The sequence below is a fragment of the Euphorbia lathyris genome, chromosome 6 (assembly GCF_963576675.1).
Source record: "Euphorbia lathyris chromosome 6, ddEupLath1.1, whole genome shotgun sequence".
NCBI classification, from domain to species: domain Eukaryota; kingdom Viridiplantae; phylum Streptophyta; class Magnoliopsida; order Malpighiales; family Euphorbiaceae; genus Euphorbia; species Euphorbia lathyris.
The window spans coordinates 60,042,039-60,063,578 of record NC_088915.1 but is presented as its reverse complement, the minus strand read 5'-3'; the positions used below and the strand labels follow the sequence as shown (position 1 = coordinate 60,063,578).

The following is a 21,540-nucleotide window of genomic DNA, read 5'->3' as shown; positions in this document are numbered from 1 at the left end:
CCAAAATGTCAAACCCGACCTAAAATAAGATCAGATAAGACGGTAAGACATTACCACTGACTTATTATATAAACCAGTAGCAGTATCTCTCAAATAAGGAGAAAAATCAAGCAAAAACCAAATTCTAATGTTAAGCTCAAATGACAAACATATGTCATTTCCAGCATAACTTTTTCATACGGAGTCCGATTAAGACGATTCAAAAACCCCTGGAAACGTAAGATAATAATAAAGAACTTTCATTTAGGACTCCATGACAGACTCGGCCTATATCTGGTCGAAAAATGCATCACAAGATTCAAGTACGAATCTGATTTTCCAGCATCACCTATATAGAAAAGTTATGACTTACTCATAACCCATATCACAGTATTCCACAAATTCTCAACTTCAGCTAATTATATATATATATCTACATGTAGACAGTACAAACCAAACAAAAGGACACTGCCAAAAACAAGTTCTTCAAGTGTCCGTATACTATCCACATATATGTACATGAACAAAATGGATGCAATACCCTAGAGACGACTTGCACCTCGTAGCTGTAACCGAACCTCGCCCTAGGATCGAGTACCCCTTTCGGTACCTTGCACTTCTTCGCCTAAAACAAAACATTAAAAACATTTGGAAAACATAAGACAAAAATCTCAATAAGAAACTATCAGCTATAGAAATCAATTTTACTTAACATAACTACTTATATATACATTTATAAATGATTTAATCAAAACCTTGTAAAATATACTCAAAACTAAAGTTCATAATAGGATCAATGTATTAAACCAAAATATATAATAGGATCAATGTATTATGCCGGGAAGATCAACTATGGAAGCCATCCATCTAATGAGACAATTAATGGAGCACTATCGAAATAAGAAGAAAGACTTGCATATGGTTTTCATTGACTTGGAGAAAGCATATGATAAGGTACCAAGGGAAGTACTTTGGTGGGCCTTGATAAGGAAAGGCATTTCGCGGAAATATATTGACATCATAAAGGACATGTATGAGGGAGTATGCACGAGTGTACGTACTAGTGTTGGGAAAACTGAAGAGTTTCCTATTACGATTGGAGTGCATCAAGGTTCCGCACTAAGCCCATTTCTTTTTGCCATCGTTATGGATGAACTAACAAGTTCACTTCAAGATGGTATACCATGGTGCATGCTGTTTGCAGATGATATTGTGTTGGTTGATGAGACGAAAGAAGGAGTGGAGATGAAGTTGGAACTATGGAGGCAAACTCTAGAATCTAGAGGTTTTAAGTTGAGTCGAAGTAAGACAGAATATTTGGAGTGTAAGTTTAGCGGCCGTAGGAGTAGGGAGGCAGGGACAATCACCCTAGATGGGAGAGTTGTTCAGGCCTCGGATTGCTTCCGGTATTTAGGATCTATTATCCAAACGGATGGAGAAGTAGATGGAGATGTTGCCCATAGGATTAAAGCTGGTTGGTCGAAGTGGAAGAGTGCTACGGGTTTCCTTTGTGATCCCGGCATGCCTAATAGATTGAAGGGAAAATTCTACCGGACGGCAATTAGACCAGCATTGTTATATGGTACGGAGTGTTGGGCAGTGAAACACTGCCACATCCATAAGATGTCGGTGGCGGAGATGCGTATGTTGAGATGGATGTGTGGTCACACGAGAAAGGACCGGGTGCGTAATGAAATAATTAGGACAAAAGTAGGGGTTACATCTATTGAGAATAAAATGAGAGAAAACCGACTAAGGTGGTTTGGCCATGTGAGACGTAGAGCGCTTGATGCGCCGGTTAGGAGAACCGAAGAGTGGCAAAGGGATGTAGTGGTGAGGGGTAGGGGAAGACCTAAGCAAACTTGGAGGAGGGTGATCGAGAGTGATATGAGTTTATTGGGAATTGAGGAAAATATGGTAGTGGATAGGACGGAGTGGAGGGAGCGAATCTGTGTCGCTGACACGACTTGATTTTCACGGTTTTATATGATGGTTCATGTTAGCCGACCCCGAATCATTTCGGGACTAAGGCTTTGTTGTTGTTGTATATAATCTTGTATCCATTCTTGAGTTCATCCCCTGATAATTCAAATCACAATTCAAAACATGTACGAGACGTCTCTTAACATTGCCTGTCCCATATGGTCTTACCCAACACTTCACTGTCATACCCAATAGGTCTTCAGACTGTGTACACAGGCCATATTTCTCACTAAATATGGTCTTTAAAATTAAATCCACCATACTGGACTACTCTCAATGGATACCAAACATTGAATTCCATATATATATAGATTGAAACCAAAAACATATATGTATATATGTATATACTTCACTTGATCATAATCAAGTTCACAAGTGTTCAATTCTCCAAAATATCAATCGTTAATCAAATAAAATTCCAAAATTAATCAACCAACGAAACCTCAAATCAATATAACCTAGTAAAAGTTGTAATTCATATTTAAACATAGTCAATAGTTCATTTGAACTATAATTTCGCAAGATTGTGAAAAACCTCAATTTTACAAAATTCCAGCATAACCCTAAAATATCAAGTTCTGGGAATTCTTTGATTATATATATATATATATATCTATATAGTTGATAGTGACTTACCTTAGCTATGAATTGAAGAAAATACACCCGTTCAATTCTCCGCTAAATCAGTCTAAGACGTTTCCCCTCCAAACACTTCCGAAATTCAGAAACTCTTCGGTTAGGATTTAGATCTATGCCTAAGGATGCTATAGTTTAAGTTTCAAGTGATTTGGACGGTCGAATCTCCGCAAATCAAAGAAACGGTGGAGAAACGGTCGAAGAACGATTAAAAGAAAAAGAAACAGAGAAGAAAAGGAAGGAAAAGACGATGATGTCGAGAGTCTGGAACATTTGGGATTTATATCCCAAATTTGTCAAATATCCCTTTTGGTCCTCCATCTTTATATAATCTTTTAATACTTACCCTAAACTTTTAATTTACACCTAAACCCATCGAATTAACTCCAAATTTTTCCTATAACACCAAATAAAAATCACATACCCCATAATTATCATATATATTAATATCTAGATATAAATTCTAGAAATTTAGACACAGACGTGACAATTTCTGTAATAGAGATACCACAGAGGCAATCTTGCAGTTATAAGAGATCAGAAGCAATAGGTTAGAGGTTTAGAAAAATTTTTAGCCTCCAACACCCTAAAACTTTATCGTTTTGGTGTGTCGGTTAAAAAATTAAAAATGTTCAACGTGAAAATAATAGACATATTTAATTTTGGTAAAAAGCATCCTGAGACCCCTGATCTTTCATTGTTTGGTGTATTAAGCCCTTGATATTTCATTTAGACACATTAAGTCCCTGATCTTTCAATGTTTGGTGTATTAAGCCCTCGATCTTTCATTTAAATACATTGAGCCCTTGATCTTTCATATATGGGTATATTAGGCACTTCCATAAATCAATTCACATATGGATGTATTAAGGGACTGTTTGGTTCAACTAGGAGTGTTCAATGATCGGTTCAGTTCGACCGAACCGAACCGAAATAACTGAATACCGAATAACACCTAAAATAAAAACGAACATTCGGCTCTTGTAATATATGTCAACCTGTTCAAATGGTGTGATGACTCGGCTCTTGTATGTTTTACCCTTTCAGAATGTAAACTAGTTTAGATTTTGCAGTTCTGTTGGCTTCTAGATTGGAGATTCTTTCTAATTGGGGATTATAGAAATCTAAATTTGCAAAGACTCCTCCAATCGGAACTATATCAAAATAGAATTCTGATGAAGTTTTTCAGTGTTGGTGATAAAGAAAGATGGAGTAGTTTTAGTACCAGATATGGAGCTATTTTATTTTGGTTAGGTTTGTTTTTATTTTAGGTGTTATTTGGTTATTTCGGTTCGGTTCGATTTTCAGACCGAACCTATCGTTGAACACTCCTAGTTGAACCAAACAGGTCCTTAATACACTTATATGTGAATTGATTTATGGAAGGGCCTAATACATCCATATATGAAAGATCAAGGGCTCAATGTGTTTAAATGAAAGATCGAGGGTTTAATGCACCAAATAATGAAAGATCATGGACTCAATGTGTCTAAATTAAAGATCGAGGGCTTAATACACCAAACAATGAAAGATCAGAGGACTCAGGATGCTTTTTGCCTTTAATTTTTTAGAAGTTCAATGCTAATTTCTCAAAACTAATAACATTTTTTTAATTTTAGTTATAAGTTATTTGAGTATTAAAAGTAAGAAATTCATTTTTTTTATGAAAAAAGATACAATAAAAGTGATTTCAAAAGTGTTATTAAAATAAATAATCCATAAAAAGTAATTAATACTTTTTTTTGAAAAAAAGTAATTAATATTTTACGCATTCCATTAATTATGTATGAACGTTCTAACAAAAATACTTGTATGCACTAAAAAAACCCAAGTTCAGCAGGGTAAATGCATTAAAAAGGGACAAGTTTTAGCAGATGGTGCCGCTACCGTTGGTGGTGAACTCGCATTATTTGAAAAATAAAGTTCAGATAAATAAAAACTCTACAAAATAAAATAATATTAGTGGAGTTTGAAAATATAACTTCTTAGTTAAAAACATGTATTTTTACCAACTCAACCACTCTAGTTAGAGAGATGTACTTTTTTAGAGAGAGAAATGATCCATGAAGATAGAGAAAGGGGAGAAGGGTAAAATTGGTATAAAATATTTGAGAAAGAAGGGAGGGGAGAGGTAACCGGTTAAAATAGTGAGTCATAGGTTACAAATGGTGGTCATTGGTCACCGTGTCCACCGATGTTATAAAGTGTAAAGTTCAATTGTCATACGGGAAAGAAATGAAATTCAATGGCCACAATGTGAAAATAGGTAAAGTTCAGTAGCCATGGGTGTAATTTACCCTCAAAACCTTGGAGGTATTATTTTTTTCCAGAAAAATACTAATAAAATAAAATAGAATAAATTCCAAAATTGGTCCATAGTTTTGAGAAATTGCAAATTTGTTATAAAATGGACGTTTAAAAAGCAAGATTAATTTTATTTATACCTTATAAAAAAAATTTGAATATATTGGTTTATCGTTATTTAACTCGATATTTAGCTGTCAAATCAGATCTTCTAAACGTTAATTTTGTCTAAATTACGATTACAAAAAACTTGACAAAACGTGAAAAAATTAAGTCATAATCACAAAGAAAAAAACTGTATAAAATATTTATTAAGTTATTAACAGAGATATAAATGACTTGACAAAATGTACGACACCGTTAACAAACTTATTTGGAACGTATGCTACAAGCAAACAACGGTCAAATTAGTTTGTTTTGATTTTCTATCACTTTGTGGTAAAATTTATCCTTTTTTGAAAAAGTTAGAATAAAATATTATAATTTTACATGTTAGAAATAAATTTACATTTCCTCAATAGCATCGGCAAAATAAAATAAGGGTATAGCGATCAAATTTTTTTTTTGAATAAATATAACGATCAAACTTAACCCTAATATTTTTGAAGAAATATATATTTAGTCCTAATATATAAAATGTTGCAAATTTAATGCTAACTTTTTTTTTTTTTAAGAAATATCAATTTTAGCCTTACTTTTTTCAATAAAGTATGGCTAAAATTGATCTTTGGAAAAAGTTACGATCTGGGATCATTTGATATATTATGGTTATTCTTTCTTCTGCCCTCTTCATCCCCGATTGTATTTCGAATGAACAGAAAACCCAAATACCCAGAAATGAGATTACACAGAGCAGGCAAAAACACCAACAATGAATTGTATAACAAAGAGGAACCATTCTTCACTTACCTTTCTGCTCGTACCTCAAGTCAAGATTTGCCTTCTCCGCAGACATCTTGACAGCTTCCTAATCTCTCTCACATGCCCAAACTCTTTCTCTGCTGGCAAGTTCTTCGAGCTGTGGGATTCTTCACCCCTGACCTGAATATTCAGAAAAATTGGTATGTCGGAATTTGGTACAATAATATTCCTAGTACAAATGTTTTGGGAGCTAAGAGAGATAAGTCACTTACCAATGTCTCTTGGGTATTCAACATCTACAATCAAAGCATTGTTCTTTTCAATCAATTTGAGAAAACCCTTTAGAATCGAATCAAACAAATTGATAACTTGAAAAAGAAAAAGGGAGCAGTTTGAGAAGAAAAGAGAATAGAAAGAATGGTACAATTTTATTGAATGGAAGATTTTGACTTTGTACAACTCGTATAAGTAATGATGCTGTGTGTGTGTATATATATATATGTACAAATGATCAACCAAAACCAGGCAAATCAAATGAATGTAAAAAGGAACAAGCTATTGGGACTTGCACATGCATTCTGGGCACCTTGGTTGTCGATAAATGCTTCGACCAAAACTCCGTAGCTTCACCTTTTGACCTTCGTCGATCATCTTTCTCACCCTATCTCCAAAAGTGTTCCATTCTATTGTGTTATTTTGGGACAAAATTGCTGCTAGCCTCTTTTTGTTAGGCCGCAAGGTAGGAGCATGTCCACCTCCATAGTAAGTCCGAAAACCAGACACCAGGGAAGACAATTGGCTCCCAGAATCAGTCATGGCAAACACATCAGAAGTTGCACAAGCAATAAAGTCCAATGCAGCCATCTGTATTAATTGAAACAAAGAACTCCACAAAGTTATCACTAAGATGCTTCATCCTGCAAAGAGTTAATGGATACTAATTTACCTGTGAAGAGAAATTCCTAAAAGGTGCAAGTTCTTTCGGTGTGAGGAATGTTTCCTTTGTCACCAAATTGGGATAGAGGCTAGTGAAGGGATGCATTCTAGATTTTTCACCATAAATGTGAGAACTTGCAAGATATATGTAAGTTCCGCGCTTAAAGCCGAGACCAGCAAGAACAAGTGCGGCTTCTTCAGGTGTCAATGGACATCTTCCTAGCTTTCTTAGTTCTGATGTAGAAATAGGCCTGTGATAGATACATTGATAGATTACAAGGTAAACTTATGCAACAGAGAAACTCGTCAAAAAGTGAACCCATACTTGGAGTTTTGCACCCGCTCAATAAGCAGAGGGAAATGGCTTTCTCTATAGGATTTGAGTTCCCTTTTCTCATCTTCTCCACCTCCAAATTCACACAATGAATATGCAATCATGTCCACTTCAAACCTCAAGTGCAGGGCAAGATATTTAAATGGTCCTCTTGAGGGATCATTCGTTAACGGACTGCCAGGCATGAACTCTCCAAGCAGCTCTTTGTCTAGCATACTATGTGCAGAATCATATCTCCTTATTCTTCTGATTAACAATGAACCAGCTTGTTGAATTTTCGGCACAAACTTCAACGCATGGAAGTTACATTTGCACCTTAATCTCTGCACCCAAAAAAAAACATGATGTCAGAGAGTGAGGGGCTTGTATAAGCTATGACTCTGATACAAGGATGCTTTTTACCTGAAGTTCAGAAGGCACTGGATCAAAGCCGAGTCGATTTCCAAATCCAAGAAAGTGAACAACTTCATTTTTCAACAAGATAGGAAGTACTTTTTCAAGGTAATCATTGGGCGTTGCTTCCTTAGGAATATCAGCATCTGTAATCTGATAAAGGCGAGCTAGGTAAATGGAACTTAAAATATTCATATGAAAAATGACATAGAGACCAAAAAGATAACATACTTGACTGCCAATTGCTTCTACATCTAAGGATTTCAGATGAGAAGGAAGTTCCTTTACTATATCTACTTCATCCTTCATTATCTTCATAAAGTACTCCTCTTGGTAAATATCCCCAAGCTGGCTGCATTCAACAAATTATCAAGATCAATGTTCTGCTCTGCCTATATTTGTCCAATACAAGTAGTCACTAATATAAAAATGATGATTCAGACCTTGGATCCTTCCATACATTGCTGTACAGAAATTTCGGAACAACTAGAGTTGCATTAAGTAAAAATGCCAGGGCAACAGCATTACATATCTGCAGAAAAAAACGATCCTTGTCTACTTCAAACTGATCGTTGATCAATTAGCTTACTGCTTTCACTAATCAAACTGATCCTTGTCTATTTCATTTATTCATCTCTTCTGAAGAAGTACACAAGAGATGAGCTTCGATACTTACAGCGACTCTTTGTTGATTGAGACCGCCATTCGCACTAACCAATAAATAGCCATTGCTTTTGCCATGTTTTCCTGTCTCAGCAAAATGATTTAATGATTAGTCAGTTAATAGACATAATGGTGTCTAGAACTCGGAGAACATATTCATGAGTTAGAAGTCCAAAATAGTTTGACTACCTATTCTGACTGATTTCTTTTCATCTGCGCAAGGTTTCCATACTGCTGTCTTCTGGTATGGCTCCTCCCAGAAACTTGATTTTTGTTGCTTGAACTCTTTCTAAAGCAGAATAAAGTTTCAGACGTGTGCCATTTAACACAAGGAGCTTAATTATCTAAACATATAAATCAATGTAGCACTTTAAAGCAAACCTCTGCCAGAGAATTGGATGCTAAGTTGAGGAGTCGACTGTACATCTGGACAGGTGGTTTTTCTATATTTCCGTACTCACTTCCGCCATTCTTACACATGAAATGACAATTATAGCAGTTAGTTGACATAAACAAATATTGTTGATATAGAGAATCAGAAACTATTTATCTTCCAAAAGCTAAAAACATATGCATCTGAATCTGCTAAATGACCTGTGATATCCAACACTAGAACGGTTCAAACCCCAAGTTACAAAAGAAGAAAAACGATACCTTAACGTTGCTCGATTTCCTTGAGGTTGAACCATTTTGAACATTTATTGAATCAAAAATGGTTACCATGACAGAATCAAGCAGAAAAAGGAAACCCAACAATGCAAACATAAAAGCAATTGATTTAATATGCTTACGAAACCATGTATTCCTTTTCCCCACATAAACCCCCTTAAAACCAAGTTTCCCATTCTCATTTTTCAAGTCATCAAGCAATACAACTTTGGTTTTCCAATTATTATCTCCCCCTGAAAATCTCCTCCCAAAGGAAGGATCACTACTTGACAAACTTTCCAAACTTCTAACATGGTAATCTTTTGCCCCTTTGGGACGAGGACTTCTTTGGGATCCTTGCTTCCCCATTATTCCATTCAATGAAAGCTTAAATTAAACCAAAAGATATACTAATACCAGAATGAATTCTTGCCAAGAATTCACCAGATTAGAGAATGTCACTTCCAAAGCAACAACTACAATAAAAAAAAACAAAAGAATTCAAGCGGCAACTACAAGAAACTTTACAAGGCTGCCTTAAGTTTATTTTTATCCAAGCAGCTCTATGTTTCTGTCTGTCTCTCTCTCTCCTGAACCGACCTACCAACCCATTAGATGAAATTGGAAACATCAGGTTTGGTGGCACTAAAATAAGAAAGCTGAGTGATAAGAACATTGGAGCAAAATTTTAAAGTGAAGGTTTACAAGTAGATGACGGGGACTTGTTAATGCAGATGAGTGAAATGCAAGACATTAGCTCGAACACTTTCCAAGCACTATTTTTGTAAACCAAAATTCATAGCTGCAACAACTACTTCTCACCAAACGCAACAGCAACAGCAACAACATTTTCCATACATTGCAATTCTAGTAGAAACAGCAAAGAAGAAGAAGAAGAGAGAGAATCTACCAGTTGAAGAATTGGGTTGAAGGATTCGGTCAAATTGGCGGGCCTTCATAAATTATAACCAACCTATAATTAATTAACAAATAATACGATACTGAATGCAATTGAAAAGGTAGAAATTGAGTTTGTGGGATCATTCCAAAAAGTTTCTAGATATGGAAATCGAAGGAGATAAATTTTATACCATTTAGATTGCTTGATCGGCATTCTCCCTTGAATTGCAAGCCATCAAAGCATAACTAGAAAGAGTAAAAGGAAATAGAAAACAAAGATGAAAATTATAATTATACCTTGGTGGTGAATATGCATAACCCGGTACAAATTTCTGTATATGCAATGTAATATATGAAATTAGAATGAAACTGAAGAAAATTGTTGAGAAATTGTGGTAATTAAGAGTAAGATTACCTTGTTAATCCAAATATAATAGGGCTTATTGAAATGTAGCGACAGTAGCATAATGGCCCCTGCACACATCAATACAAGCATTGCACCTTTCAAAACCTCCATGTTTTATCTGTTTCCAGTGGTAGATTATTAAGTCCTGTTAGATCTCAGGTTGAAATTCCTACAACGCTAATGAGATCTTCACAGGAATTCCTTGTTCGGAAACTTGAAATTCAATTTTTCATTGATTTATTTAATTTTATTTTACATGAATTAAATTTTATTTAAAAGAGCTGTGAATTTCTAACCTGATAACACAATTTATAGAGAAAATCCATTTTTACACTTGTAATCTAAATTCACTTAAAATCCGCATAAACTGAAATTAATATCAGTAATGTCCCTAACACATATGTAGGACAATACAATATCTGAATTCCATGCCATAGAAATTTGGTAAGTTCTGCAATTAGATGTTGTAAAGAATGGGTGATTGTTGAGCTTTTTCCAACAATATTTAGCATTTCACTCCAAACTTTTAAAAGTATAGTATTTGGTTAGATTTATACGACTCCTACTTTTGACACACGGATTCATCCTAATATATAAATATTAACAAAAATATAATCTAATAATTAAAATTAATAATATAAAGGTGCTATATCAATTAAATTTTGTTAGTTTATTTTCACATTTACTTTAAATAATCTTTTTATAGATAAATATAATAATATAATTAAAATTAATATATTATATATTATACTATATTTTTTATCAGTAAAAAAGAAGGAGCTGACACTTCAGCTCCATCGTTACTGTTTTATATTATATATAGATATGCAGAGAATTAAAGAAATTTTAGGGATTAATTTAAATTCTGTAGAACTCTTAGATATAGTACGGATAAAATAATCTTTTTATAGATAAATATAATAATATAATTAAAATTAATATATTATATTATATTTTTTATCAGTAAAAAATGAGGAAGTGACACCTCAGCTCCATCGTTATTCATATTACTCCGTTAAGTTCTGATGACAGAACTTAACAGAGTAATATAAATGACATGTCACTTTCCACAATCGAGGTTTAAATTGATACATTTTTTAAACATTAAACTCATATTAATGCGATTTTATATATGGAGCCTAAATTGATTCTAACCAAAAAAAACATAAGTCTAAAAATAGATAGATGTTAGTGGGTGTGAACCAGATTGGACTTGATATCAATTTTCCTTATCTAAACTCAGGGCATTAAATGCGGACTAATTGGATATCGGGCTCGTGGACAGATATAGTGCTAACTCGGTCTATATGATTTTCCCCAAATTGGGAAAATTACACAGAAATTCATCTTTTAAAAATTATTTACAACTATGTCAAGTCATAATTTTGGATTATGTTAAACTAGTAAAATCAGTACTTTTAATATATTTTAAGGATTAAAATTTATAAATTAGAAGTCTAGAATATATTTTTTAGGGCTTATGATTTATGAATTGGAGTTTAGAATTTTTAAATTATGGTGTAAAATCATAATACATAAAGAATAATAACATATTAAAAATTAAATTTGGTAATATGACTTAATTGTAAATTTTATACTTAATTATGATATTTATGTATTTGACCCTTTCAAATTTATGGTTGTACCCATAACCCATGGCTAAGCCCATGATATAGACATTATGCCATAAAATTACAAAGAAACCAAATGAAAGCAAAGACGAGGCTTTGAAATCAATTTATGAAATGAAAAATGACTAGTGTTCTTTGGCATTGTCAAAAATGACAAAATAAAATATCAAGAACGTCTTGGGCCTTCATCATTTGGATTGAAACTTTAATCTTTTAAGTCTTCTTTTGATGATCAGAAAATAAACTTTTTTTTTTTTTTTTTTGGAAAAGAGAAAATAAACTTTTAACATAACTTTAGTGGGTTACTAAACCCAGCCACAAATTTATATTTCTAGTCCCGTGAATAGACGGAACTACCCTTTGCACTAAATTTGAAAAAACCCAAAACCTCTCAAGAACCCTATACGATTTTTGCTCAAATCCAGACAAATTAGTGAACCGAATTATGGATGGTGACAGAAACCGTAAAGGAAAAGCTAAAATGGTAAGATTTACCGCTTTATTTCGTTGATTTGTAGCTCGAATTGAATCTGTTGGTGGTTTGAAAAAAATCGCCGGAATCGCAGTCGGGCGTATGAGAATCACGCCCGATCTGCGGTTCGGGCGTATGAGTATCACACCCGACCAGTGGTGCGGGCGTGATAGCCACTTGCCCGTACCAGTGGTAGGGCGTGATACTCATACGCCCGAACCACTGATATGGCGTGATGTTCATACGCCCGCCCAGTGGTTCGGACGTGATTCCCTTACGCCCCACGTTGTTTTTTTATAAAAATTTATATTATTTAAAATTTTAGTTATTTAGTGTAATTTTATAATTTTAGTTTAATTTTAGTATAAATTGAGTATAGTATTAGCATGATTTTTACAATTTTATTAATTTAGGGTAATTTTATAAATTTAGTATAATTTAGTATAAATTGAGTATAACTTTAGTATAATTTATTATAATTTTATTAATTTAGTGTAATTTATTATTATCAATTGTATTAATTTAGTAGTATTTTAGCATAATTTAGTATAAATTTAGTATAATTTAGTATAAATTGAGTATAACTTTAGTATAATTTATTATAATTTTATAAATTTAGTGTAATTTATTATTATCAATTGTATTAATTTAGTAGTATTTTAGCATAATTTAGTATAAATTTAGTATAATTTACATTATTTACAATTTTATTAATTTAGTGTAATTTTTTTTGTAGACAGAGCGGCCTACTAGGGGTGGGAAATCCATCCCGTCATCTGCTCGTCGTCTAGATATGGACGACGAGGATGATACACCACGGCATACGAGATTGCGTGGTATTGATGGATCTACTCGTAGGCTGAGAGGGGCTGCGACAGAGCAGGTGAGTAGGGGGCCGATTGTGGATCAGCCCGATATTCATGGATCAGAGGGGGCGACTGATTTTGATGACAGACAGCCTGATAGCGATTTTTTTCAGGACTACCTGGATGTGGCAGCCCGGGCAGTGCGACAGTCTGCAGTTGCACATGATCGCGAGGTTGAGGAGAGCGATGAGCAACCGACCTCGGGGAGACAGCCGACCCAACGCGTAGGAAGTCGTTTTGCGAGTACAGGTATTTTTTTATCATTTTAGTATAATTTTAGTATATTTTAGTATATTAGTATATTTTAGTATATTTATAATTTAGTATAATTTTAGTATAATTTTAGTATTTTTTAGTATAATTTAGTATAATTTTAGTATATTTTAGTATAATTTAGTATAATTTTAGTATATTTTAGTATAATTTAGATATATTTTATTATAATTTTAGTATATTTTAGGTATATTTTAGGTATATTTTAGTATAATTTTAGTATTTTTTAGTATAATTTAGTATATTTTAGTATAATTTTAGTATATTTTAGTATAATTTAGTATATTTTAGTATAATTTTAGTATAATTTAGGTATATTTTAGTATAATTTTAGTATAATTTTAGTATAATTTAGGTATATTTTAGTATAATTTTAGTATTTTTTAGTATAATTTAGTATTTTTTAGGATATTTTAATATAATTTTATAATTTTCAGGGACAAGCAAACGTCCCAAAGCTAGTGAGGACGAGAGCTGGGTAGTTACTGCACCGGTTGATGGTGGTCCCGTTGATGGTTCCGTGATTCCTAGTTTTCTAGGACATGTTGCCTCACGGATGTTGGGAGGAGAGATTCGGTCGTTTCTGACATGCTACAACAGATCAACAGCATGCCGAGATTTGTGTCAGTGGTTTTCTGGTGCGTCACCCGAGGTAAGCATAATATAGTGTAATTTCATTTATTGAAATGTGTATTTTTAACTATAAACATAAAAAACATTTAGTAATTGTATAAATTGTATATGTGTCATTTTACAGCTGAGGGAGATGATCGAGAGGACTAGTTTGTCTCACCTTCCACAGGCCATGTTTAAGAACCTCGACACTCCGTTATTGACTGCGTTCATGGAGCGGTGGCAGCCCGATACGAACTCCTTCCACATGCCGTTCGGGGAGATGACTATCCAGCTGCATGATGTATGGCAGATTCTTCGGATCCCGATCGACGGTCTGATGGTGTCCGAGTCTCCCCCTACTGACGGGCTTCATGCCATGTGCATGATGATGTTTGGGGTGAGTCAGGCTGAGCTTCTGTTGCCGACCCGACATTTATGGGGTGGTGGAGGTGTATTTGTTGGGGCTGTACAGGGGCTTCTGACCGAGGGTAGGGATGACGCTACTCGGGCCACAGCGTGGATGTGGCTTATGCTTGGATCCACTCTGTTTGTTGACAAGAGTGGAGATAGGATTAGGCCGGCCCATCTTGCTGAGGTTTACAGCGGTGTCAGCGTAGCAGATGGACTATCATGGGGTCTGCTACACTAGCCATGTTGTACCGGCAGCTGGGGATAGCGAGCAGAGGAGACTGTTCAGGTATATGCGGATGTTTGACCCTACTGCAGGCATGGATATACGAGTATTTTCCGGTGTTCCGACCGCATAGAGGAGCTCACTTGATCCCAGCTGATCATGCCCGTGCACTGAGATGGGAGGTCGGGGTACCAGGCAAGACCACCGCCCGACTAGATACCTTTCGCGGGCAGCTGGACCGTATGACGGCGGCAGAGGTATTTTATAAAATTTTAGAATTAATTTAAGTATTATTTATATTATATTATTATTTTTTATTGAGTATTACTTTTTTCCAGGTGACGTGGTTGCCTTATGGTCCTGTCCCCGATGATGATCGGCTTCGAGTATCCTACGCCGGTTGGATACGGTGTAGAGACATCGTCGAGCCGTATATGCCCGATCGAGCGCTGCGACAGGTCGGATATACTCAGCCTATCCCAGCTGAGCGTATTAGACCTGATAAAGCAGTACGACCATGGAGATCTATAGCGTATAAGCTCACGCATTTCTTAGTCACAGTTGAGGATACATGGCGTAGATTTCCATTGGCTCGGGGCATTGATCGGAGGAGATGCCGACCCGTTGGATACGATCTCACTGCATGTGAGCCTGCTTATATGGACTGGTATAAGCGACATTCGCATCCCCATCTCCTTCATGTACCACAGGCTGGACCGGTACAGCATGCTCGCGCCAACAGCGAATTTGTAAGTTTATTATTATTTAATATTATTATTTAGTATTAGTTTATATGTGTTTAATTGTTAATATTTATTTATTAATTTTTTTTTTGCAGTGGGTTAGTTGGTTGTGGCGTGTCACCCAACTATCGGCTACCCACCGATCTGACGAGGATGTTCCACGTATTAAGAGGGAGATGGATGAGTTTATGGATGCGTGGCGTCGGGCGAGCTGAATTTTTGTTGTAGAAATTCATACATTTTAACACTTTTTGTTGTATATATTATATTTACTCTTTTACGTTTATAAATGTTTATGTTTATTTATGTTTATTTTAATTTTTATGTTTTTAAAGTTTATTTGTTACGTACAATTCTGTAGTTACGGGCTTAACGGCCTATTTACGGGTTTCACAGTCTATTTACGGGTTTAACGGCCTATTTACGGGTTTAACGAACTATTTACGGGGGTTAAAAAGCTGTTTTTTTGCCAATCCGACACGCGGGCGTGTGGATATCACTCCTCACCGTGTGGTCGGACGTGATATACACACGCCTCACCGCGTGGTCGGACGTGATAGCCAACTGCCCGACCTTGCGGTGAGGCGTGGGGCTATCACGTTCGACCACGCGATGAGGCGTGTGTATATCACGTCCGACCACGCGGTGAGGCGTGATATCCACACGCCCACGTGTCGGATTGGCAAAAAAACTAGAATTTCCCTCCCCAAAACCTATGAAAGGGCATTTTCGTCCTTTCACGGGGCTAGGGGTGGGAATTTGGGGCTGGGTTTAACAACACCCTAAAAAAACTAATGGTTACCACCAGTCAAAAATAATTTAAATGTGTATATAAAAAAAAAGTGTAAAAAAATATTTGCAACGTTTTAAAAAATGTTTGTTTTCCTCTTGCTTATTATTTTGTTACATTGATTCTCTACAGTAGTTTTTTACGTGGTCAATCACTGACCAAGTGAATTTGCTTAATCACAATTAGATTTAGACGGTGTAAATCTTAGCCTTACGATTATTTTAATTTCAACCATAAGATTTTAATAAGCCTAAATCTAATAGTGATTGAGGAAATTCACTTGGTCAGTAACTGATTAGTGAAAATGACTGCTCTTCTCTGAAGTATATCAATTAAATATATTTGGCTTAATACATACGCAGCCCCCTGAACTTGTCCCTTTTTTCATATTACCCCCTAAACTTAAGGGACAACCTATTGACCTGCTAAACTTCCAAAAAACCACCCAATTTACCCCTTTTCTCCGATGTGGCGCTGACTTGGCAAAATACAAAGCTGCAATAATCCAAACGCCACGTCGGAAAGGAGGGGTAAATTGAGTGGCTTTTTGGAAGTTTAGGGGGTCAATAGGTTGTCCTTTAAGTTTAAGGGGTAAAATGAAAAAAATGACAAGTTCAAGGGGCTGCATATGTATTAAGCCAATATATTTAGTCCAATTCAGACGACTAGATAAGAAGATCCGTTAAATATTTATGTTTGATTATTGTTAATTGCAATGTAACTGTTATAATATTTTGTCAATTTGTTTAGTTGCTTCAATTTTCGTATAATATTTTATATTCGAAAATTAGTTTCTCGACTTCTACAACTTTGGAGAACATTGTTTCTATCCTATTAACAATTATCTCACACGAGATTTAACGAGTCTTTTTAAATGCACTTTAATATTTATCTAAAGTACACCAAATGTGATTGATTGATATAGATGAAAAAATAAATGTAATTGATTGTATATGTTAAAGGTTGCATGTTACAAAATGATATATGGAAAGCAGATGTAATATTCTTTTATAGATTAGGGAAAATAATATATAATATATTTTTAAGAAGGGCAAATAATAACTTAAACAGTAAATAAATACTCAAATGGAGTTTTTATGAATACTTAATAACTAAAATAGCAGTAAAAAAACAAAAAAAAAACAGCAGAATTAACCAACATAATGAAGTTATTAGAAATAAAATTACATTTCAAACAAATTCTCTAATAATTAACCACACCCTTCATAAGGGACATTTTATACTATGCTCATAATTCTCTAAGTAGTCATCTTATTTGTAAATAACAATTGATAAAAAATTTACTTCCATAAAAAAGTACTAGTTATTGAGAAATTTTTAATTTCCATAAAAAAGTACCAGTGATGCTCACAACTGGTGTATACATTTTTAGAGTGTCACTCATAATAATATTAATATGATTCATGAAAGTTAATATTTCTGATTCCATTAGAATGAAATCGATATGATTTTCACTCTATTTTTTTCTGATTCATAATCGAGTTTATAAAGTTGATTTAGACCGGGAACTTGATTTTTTTATTTCATTCAAGCTCCTAATAGTAGATATTGTGTTATGTTGATGATGAGAATAAAGATAAGTACTTATATGATTTTTTTGTTTTGTTTTATGTTTCCAGATCCTGTTATAGAATATACCATATTATTTTTATCATCTCGATTTATTCGCTTTGATATTTACTGTTGTGTTTATTGAGTTTATGATGATGATATGTACTTAGAATTGTAGATTTAGGTTTGGATGATATTGGTGTTCTTCGATAAGGATGATTATAGTTAATTAATGAAGTGTTGAGGGTTTAAGGTATTTGTGAAGATATGTATTATTTGAAATTACAAAGCTTGGTTCGATAAAAAAAAAAAAAAAAAAAATTACAAAGCTTAGTAGAGTTAGAAAATTAACTTCCCTCAATAGTTTGGATTTGTCCAAGTGTTGTGAAGGTTGACTAGTAAATTGATATTTTTGGTGCATAAATAAATTGATACATGGCAATAGTTATTTCAATATTTGTTGGGATTTATTTGCTAAGATTTGTTAAATTGTAGTTCATGTGTAGTTTCAATCTTTATATTTTCTAGTGCAATTTCAATTCTTACCTACATGAAGAATTTGAAAGACGGATAATCCATAGAGATGTGTAGAATTGTAAAAGAATGCTTGAAGAATTTGTGATTGCTTGACGTCCCTGGTGAAAAATACTTCTAGACATATACATGAAACAACTTTTTACGCACCTCGTACATTTTTCTAAACCATCATTATCTATTTGTTCATTTATTTTCAATTCTTCAAACCGTCTCCTATCAAATTATTCTTCACATTTTGGATCCCATATGCAAGTCTTAAAGAATGCATAATAGTTTTCATAAAAGAAACATTAATTTTTCTTGGAAATTTTCTTTACTATATGTCATATATAATACCTATGGAATGTGATTGGCAAAACTTGAGCATTTGCCTTTTCTATTACTTAACCTAGGCAGACGCCTAGACCGACTCCCCATAGAGCTGACCCTGTCTCTCTTCAATAATGAATCTTGTTGTTTTCACTCCACATGTTCATTATGTTATCACTAATCAATAACACCTCATTAAAATATGTATACATGTGATATCATGCGAGTTTCATCTTGGCAAATGTTATGCCCTCAATTATACCATTGTGATGTTAATGATCAAATTGCTCTTAATTAACAATGATAGGGGTATTTCATACACTGTCTCTTAAAATTTAAATAATAAAAGTGTTTTTTTTTTTTGAAAGAAAAGTCCTAAATTTGTAATTTCTTTTTGTTGGATTTATTAAGGCTAAAAGCATTTTGAGGTCCTTTATTATTCTAATTTTGATGGATTTAGCCCATAATCTTTTATTTCAACATATCAAAACTCTAATTTTTTTTATCACATTCAATCATTATTTGCAAAATTAATTAGATGTTAAAAGAGGGTTATACATTTTATCTACATTTTAAATTATATATTTTATATTTTAAAAAATTGTTTTATAAATGCAAATGAAATGAAGGGTGTTGTTAAACCCAGCCCCAAATTCTCACCCATAGCCTCGTGAAAGGACGAAAATGTCCTTTCGGTTCACTAATTTGTCCGGATTTGAGCAAAAATCGTATAGGGTTCTTGAGAGGTTTTGGATTTTTTCAAATTTAGTGCAAAGGGTAGTTCGGTCTATTCACGGTGCTAGAAGTATAAATTTGTGGTTGGGTTTAGTAACCTTTTTTTTACCTCTATATAGTGATTAAAGAACCGGAAGGAAGATACCCAAAGGTTAAAAACGAGGAATATGAATAAATACCAAAAGGACACGTGTCAACATATAGATGGCGAGTAAAGACAACTGTAGGAGTATTGGATTCCATGGGAGAAGCTGACAAGGAGAGGTTATGAAGTAATCAGAGGTGAGCTCAGTAAAACAGCTGCTAACACACTAACCTCTTATTTTGACTTTGACTCACTAAACCAGTGGCCCAAACCAAAACCAAAACAAAAAGCCTGACCCGACCAACCAACTACCCTATTCCTATTGCTCTAAATAAATAATATTAAAAAGACCAATTTTAGCCCTTTTCACACCAGAAGAGAGGAAGAAATGGTAAAGAGAAAGTGACCGAAAGGTTAAAAAATAAAAGATAAAATGAAGGAGTGGTGAAAGTCATTTTCAAAGAATGGATAGCGATATTTACCTTCCGTGGAAAAAGGGTTACATTGCCCAATGGGTTTTATATTTCAGCTTTTCAAAAGGCCTTTCTTTTTTTCTTGTTCAATTTCACCCCTCTCCTTTGCCTTAATTTTTTACCATCTTCACTTTCCTATTATCTCTTCAAACCAAAAAAAACTTGGATCACTCAACTTTATCCGTTTTTAACACCGGTGGCTACTCAACACCTCAAAACGACTGTTGACAGCCTCAAAATAAAAAATCGAAGAGTTAATGATATTCTAAGAAACTTTAATTTTGAGTTTTTTTGTTTTAAGGTCATTTAGCTGTTGTTTGATTAGGAAAGTGGATTTTTAGAGAGAGAAAGTTCAAAAAATGTGATTTTGAAAAATAAAAAATATGGTTTCATAATAAATGTCGTTCTGAACAACTTTAATTCTTGAATATTTTCATTTTGAGGTCGTTAACGGTCATTTTGAGGAGTTAGTTAAAGTTAAGTGGTCACTGTTATTAAAAAGTGTAAAATTCAGTAGCTATTTCATTAAGAATTGAAGTTCAGTGGCCATAATATTAAAATAAATAAAATTCAGTGGCTATACGTATAATTTAGCAAAAAAAAAAAAACCATATTTGGAGCTCCCTTATATTTTCTGTTACTTTTTTTTTTTGTAGGAAAAGTTTAGGTAAGGATAGGTCTACCTACTCCCAAGATCAGAGCAAATCACAGACCTCGATGAGGGTTTACAGTGGAATTTACAGATCACCTACCAATGAGAGCTAAATTTTGATGGAGTGGCGAATCGAACCTCAAAACTGTCAAGCAGAGGTTACTTTATTTTTAATTGTTGTTGGTAGATTTTTTTTTCAGTTAAAAAAACGCTTATTTTTTTCTGTTAAAAAAAGATTTAATTTTTAATTTTACAAATTTAGCTCTCTCTCTTTTCAAGACATGAATACAATCATCTCTTGTTTTTCTAGCATTTACATCATATAAAATATGCCTATAAAATAATACAAATTTTAACGTGAAACTAAAATTGTTCTCCTATTAGATCTCCTATCTTGTTTCAAAAAAAAAAAAGATCTCCTATCTTTTTAGGAGTTAAATCCCAAAATAAGGCTCTTTAGAGTTAATTATTCATGACATGGTAGTAGTTGTGAAATAATTTCTTGAAATGGATTATTTTTTAATTACTTGGATCCTGTTTGTTTGGGAGAAAATATTCTGCAGGAAAATATTTTCCCAATTTTCCAGTGTTTGTTTGGGCAGTAAAATAAGTCAAAGGAAAATAAGTGGCAAGTCAATGGGAAATGAAGGAAGAAATAAGGGAAAATGTTTTACCATTTTCAAAAGGGTAAAACATTTTCCCCAAAACATATGTGTTTGGAGAAAAATGGGGAAAACGTTAAAAAATGTAAAAATACAAAAATATGAAACACGAAAAAACATGAATAACATGAAAACGTTACAAAACACGAGAATATGAAAAAAAAAACCCGCAAAAACATGAAAATGTGAACAAACATGAAAAATACAAAAACGCAAAAAAAAAACACTTAAAAAAGCACAAAACATGAACAACACGAAAAAGTAAAAAAACGCGAATTATACAAAAACGTGAAAAAATACGAAAAACACAAAAACGTGACAATGAGTGAAAACGCGATAAACATGAAAAAACGAAAAATGTAAACAAAACACGAAAACGTAAAAACACAAAAACATGAAAAATACGAAAAATATGAAAACGTGAATAACACGAAAAAGTAAAAACGCG

General features: G+C 33.8%; 1 protein-coding gene across 3 annotated transcripts; it reads right to left on the bottom strand.

The window, feature by feature from the left end:
- Nucleotides 1-218: 218 nt before the first annotated feature.
- LOC136234022 (O-fucosyltransferase 8) lies at nucleotides 219-10,191 on the bottom strand. 3 transcript variants are annotated; one of them, XM_066023777.1, is made up of 14 exons: nucleotides 10,053-10,191; nucleotides 9,829-9,969; nucleotides 9,648-9,690; nucleotides 8,471-8,560; nucleotides 8,279-8,378; nucleotides 8,103-8,173; nucleotides 7,870-7,958; nucleotides 7,658-7,778; nucleotides 7,436-7,579; nucleotides 7,025-7,356; nucleotides 6,710-6,950; nucleotides 6,036-6,627; nucleotides 5,812-5,943; nucleotides 219-604 (listed from the first exon to the last, which is right to left on the bottom strand). In XM_066023777.1, the coding sequence occupies exons 2-12, from the start codon at nucleotides 9,849-9,851 to the stop codon at nucleotides 6,319-6,321; spliced, it is 1,563 nt and encodes a 520-aa protein (XP_065879849.1). In that variant the 5' UTR covers nucleotides 9,852-9,969; nucleotides 10,053-10,191; the 3' UTR covers nucleotides 219-604; nucleotides 5,812-5,943; nucleotides 6,036-6,318. The 3 variants fall into 3 exon arrangements, with proteins under 3 accessions (XP_065879849.1, XP_065879850.1, XP_065879848.1); XM_066023778.1 differs by lacking the exons at nucleotides 9,648-9,690; nucleotides 9,829-9,969; nucleotides 10,053-10,191 and adding an exon at nucleotides 9,443-9,459; XM_066023776.1 differs by lacking the exons at nucleotides 9,648-9,690; nucleotides 9,829-9,969; nucleotides 10,053-10,191 and adding an exon at nucleotides 8,744-9,419.
- Between the last annotated feature and the right edge of the window lie 11,349 nt (nucleotides 10,192-21,540).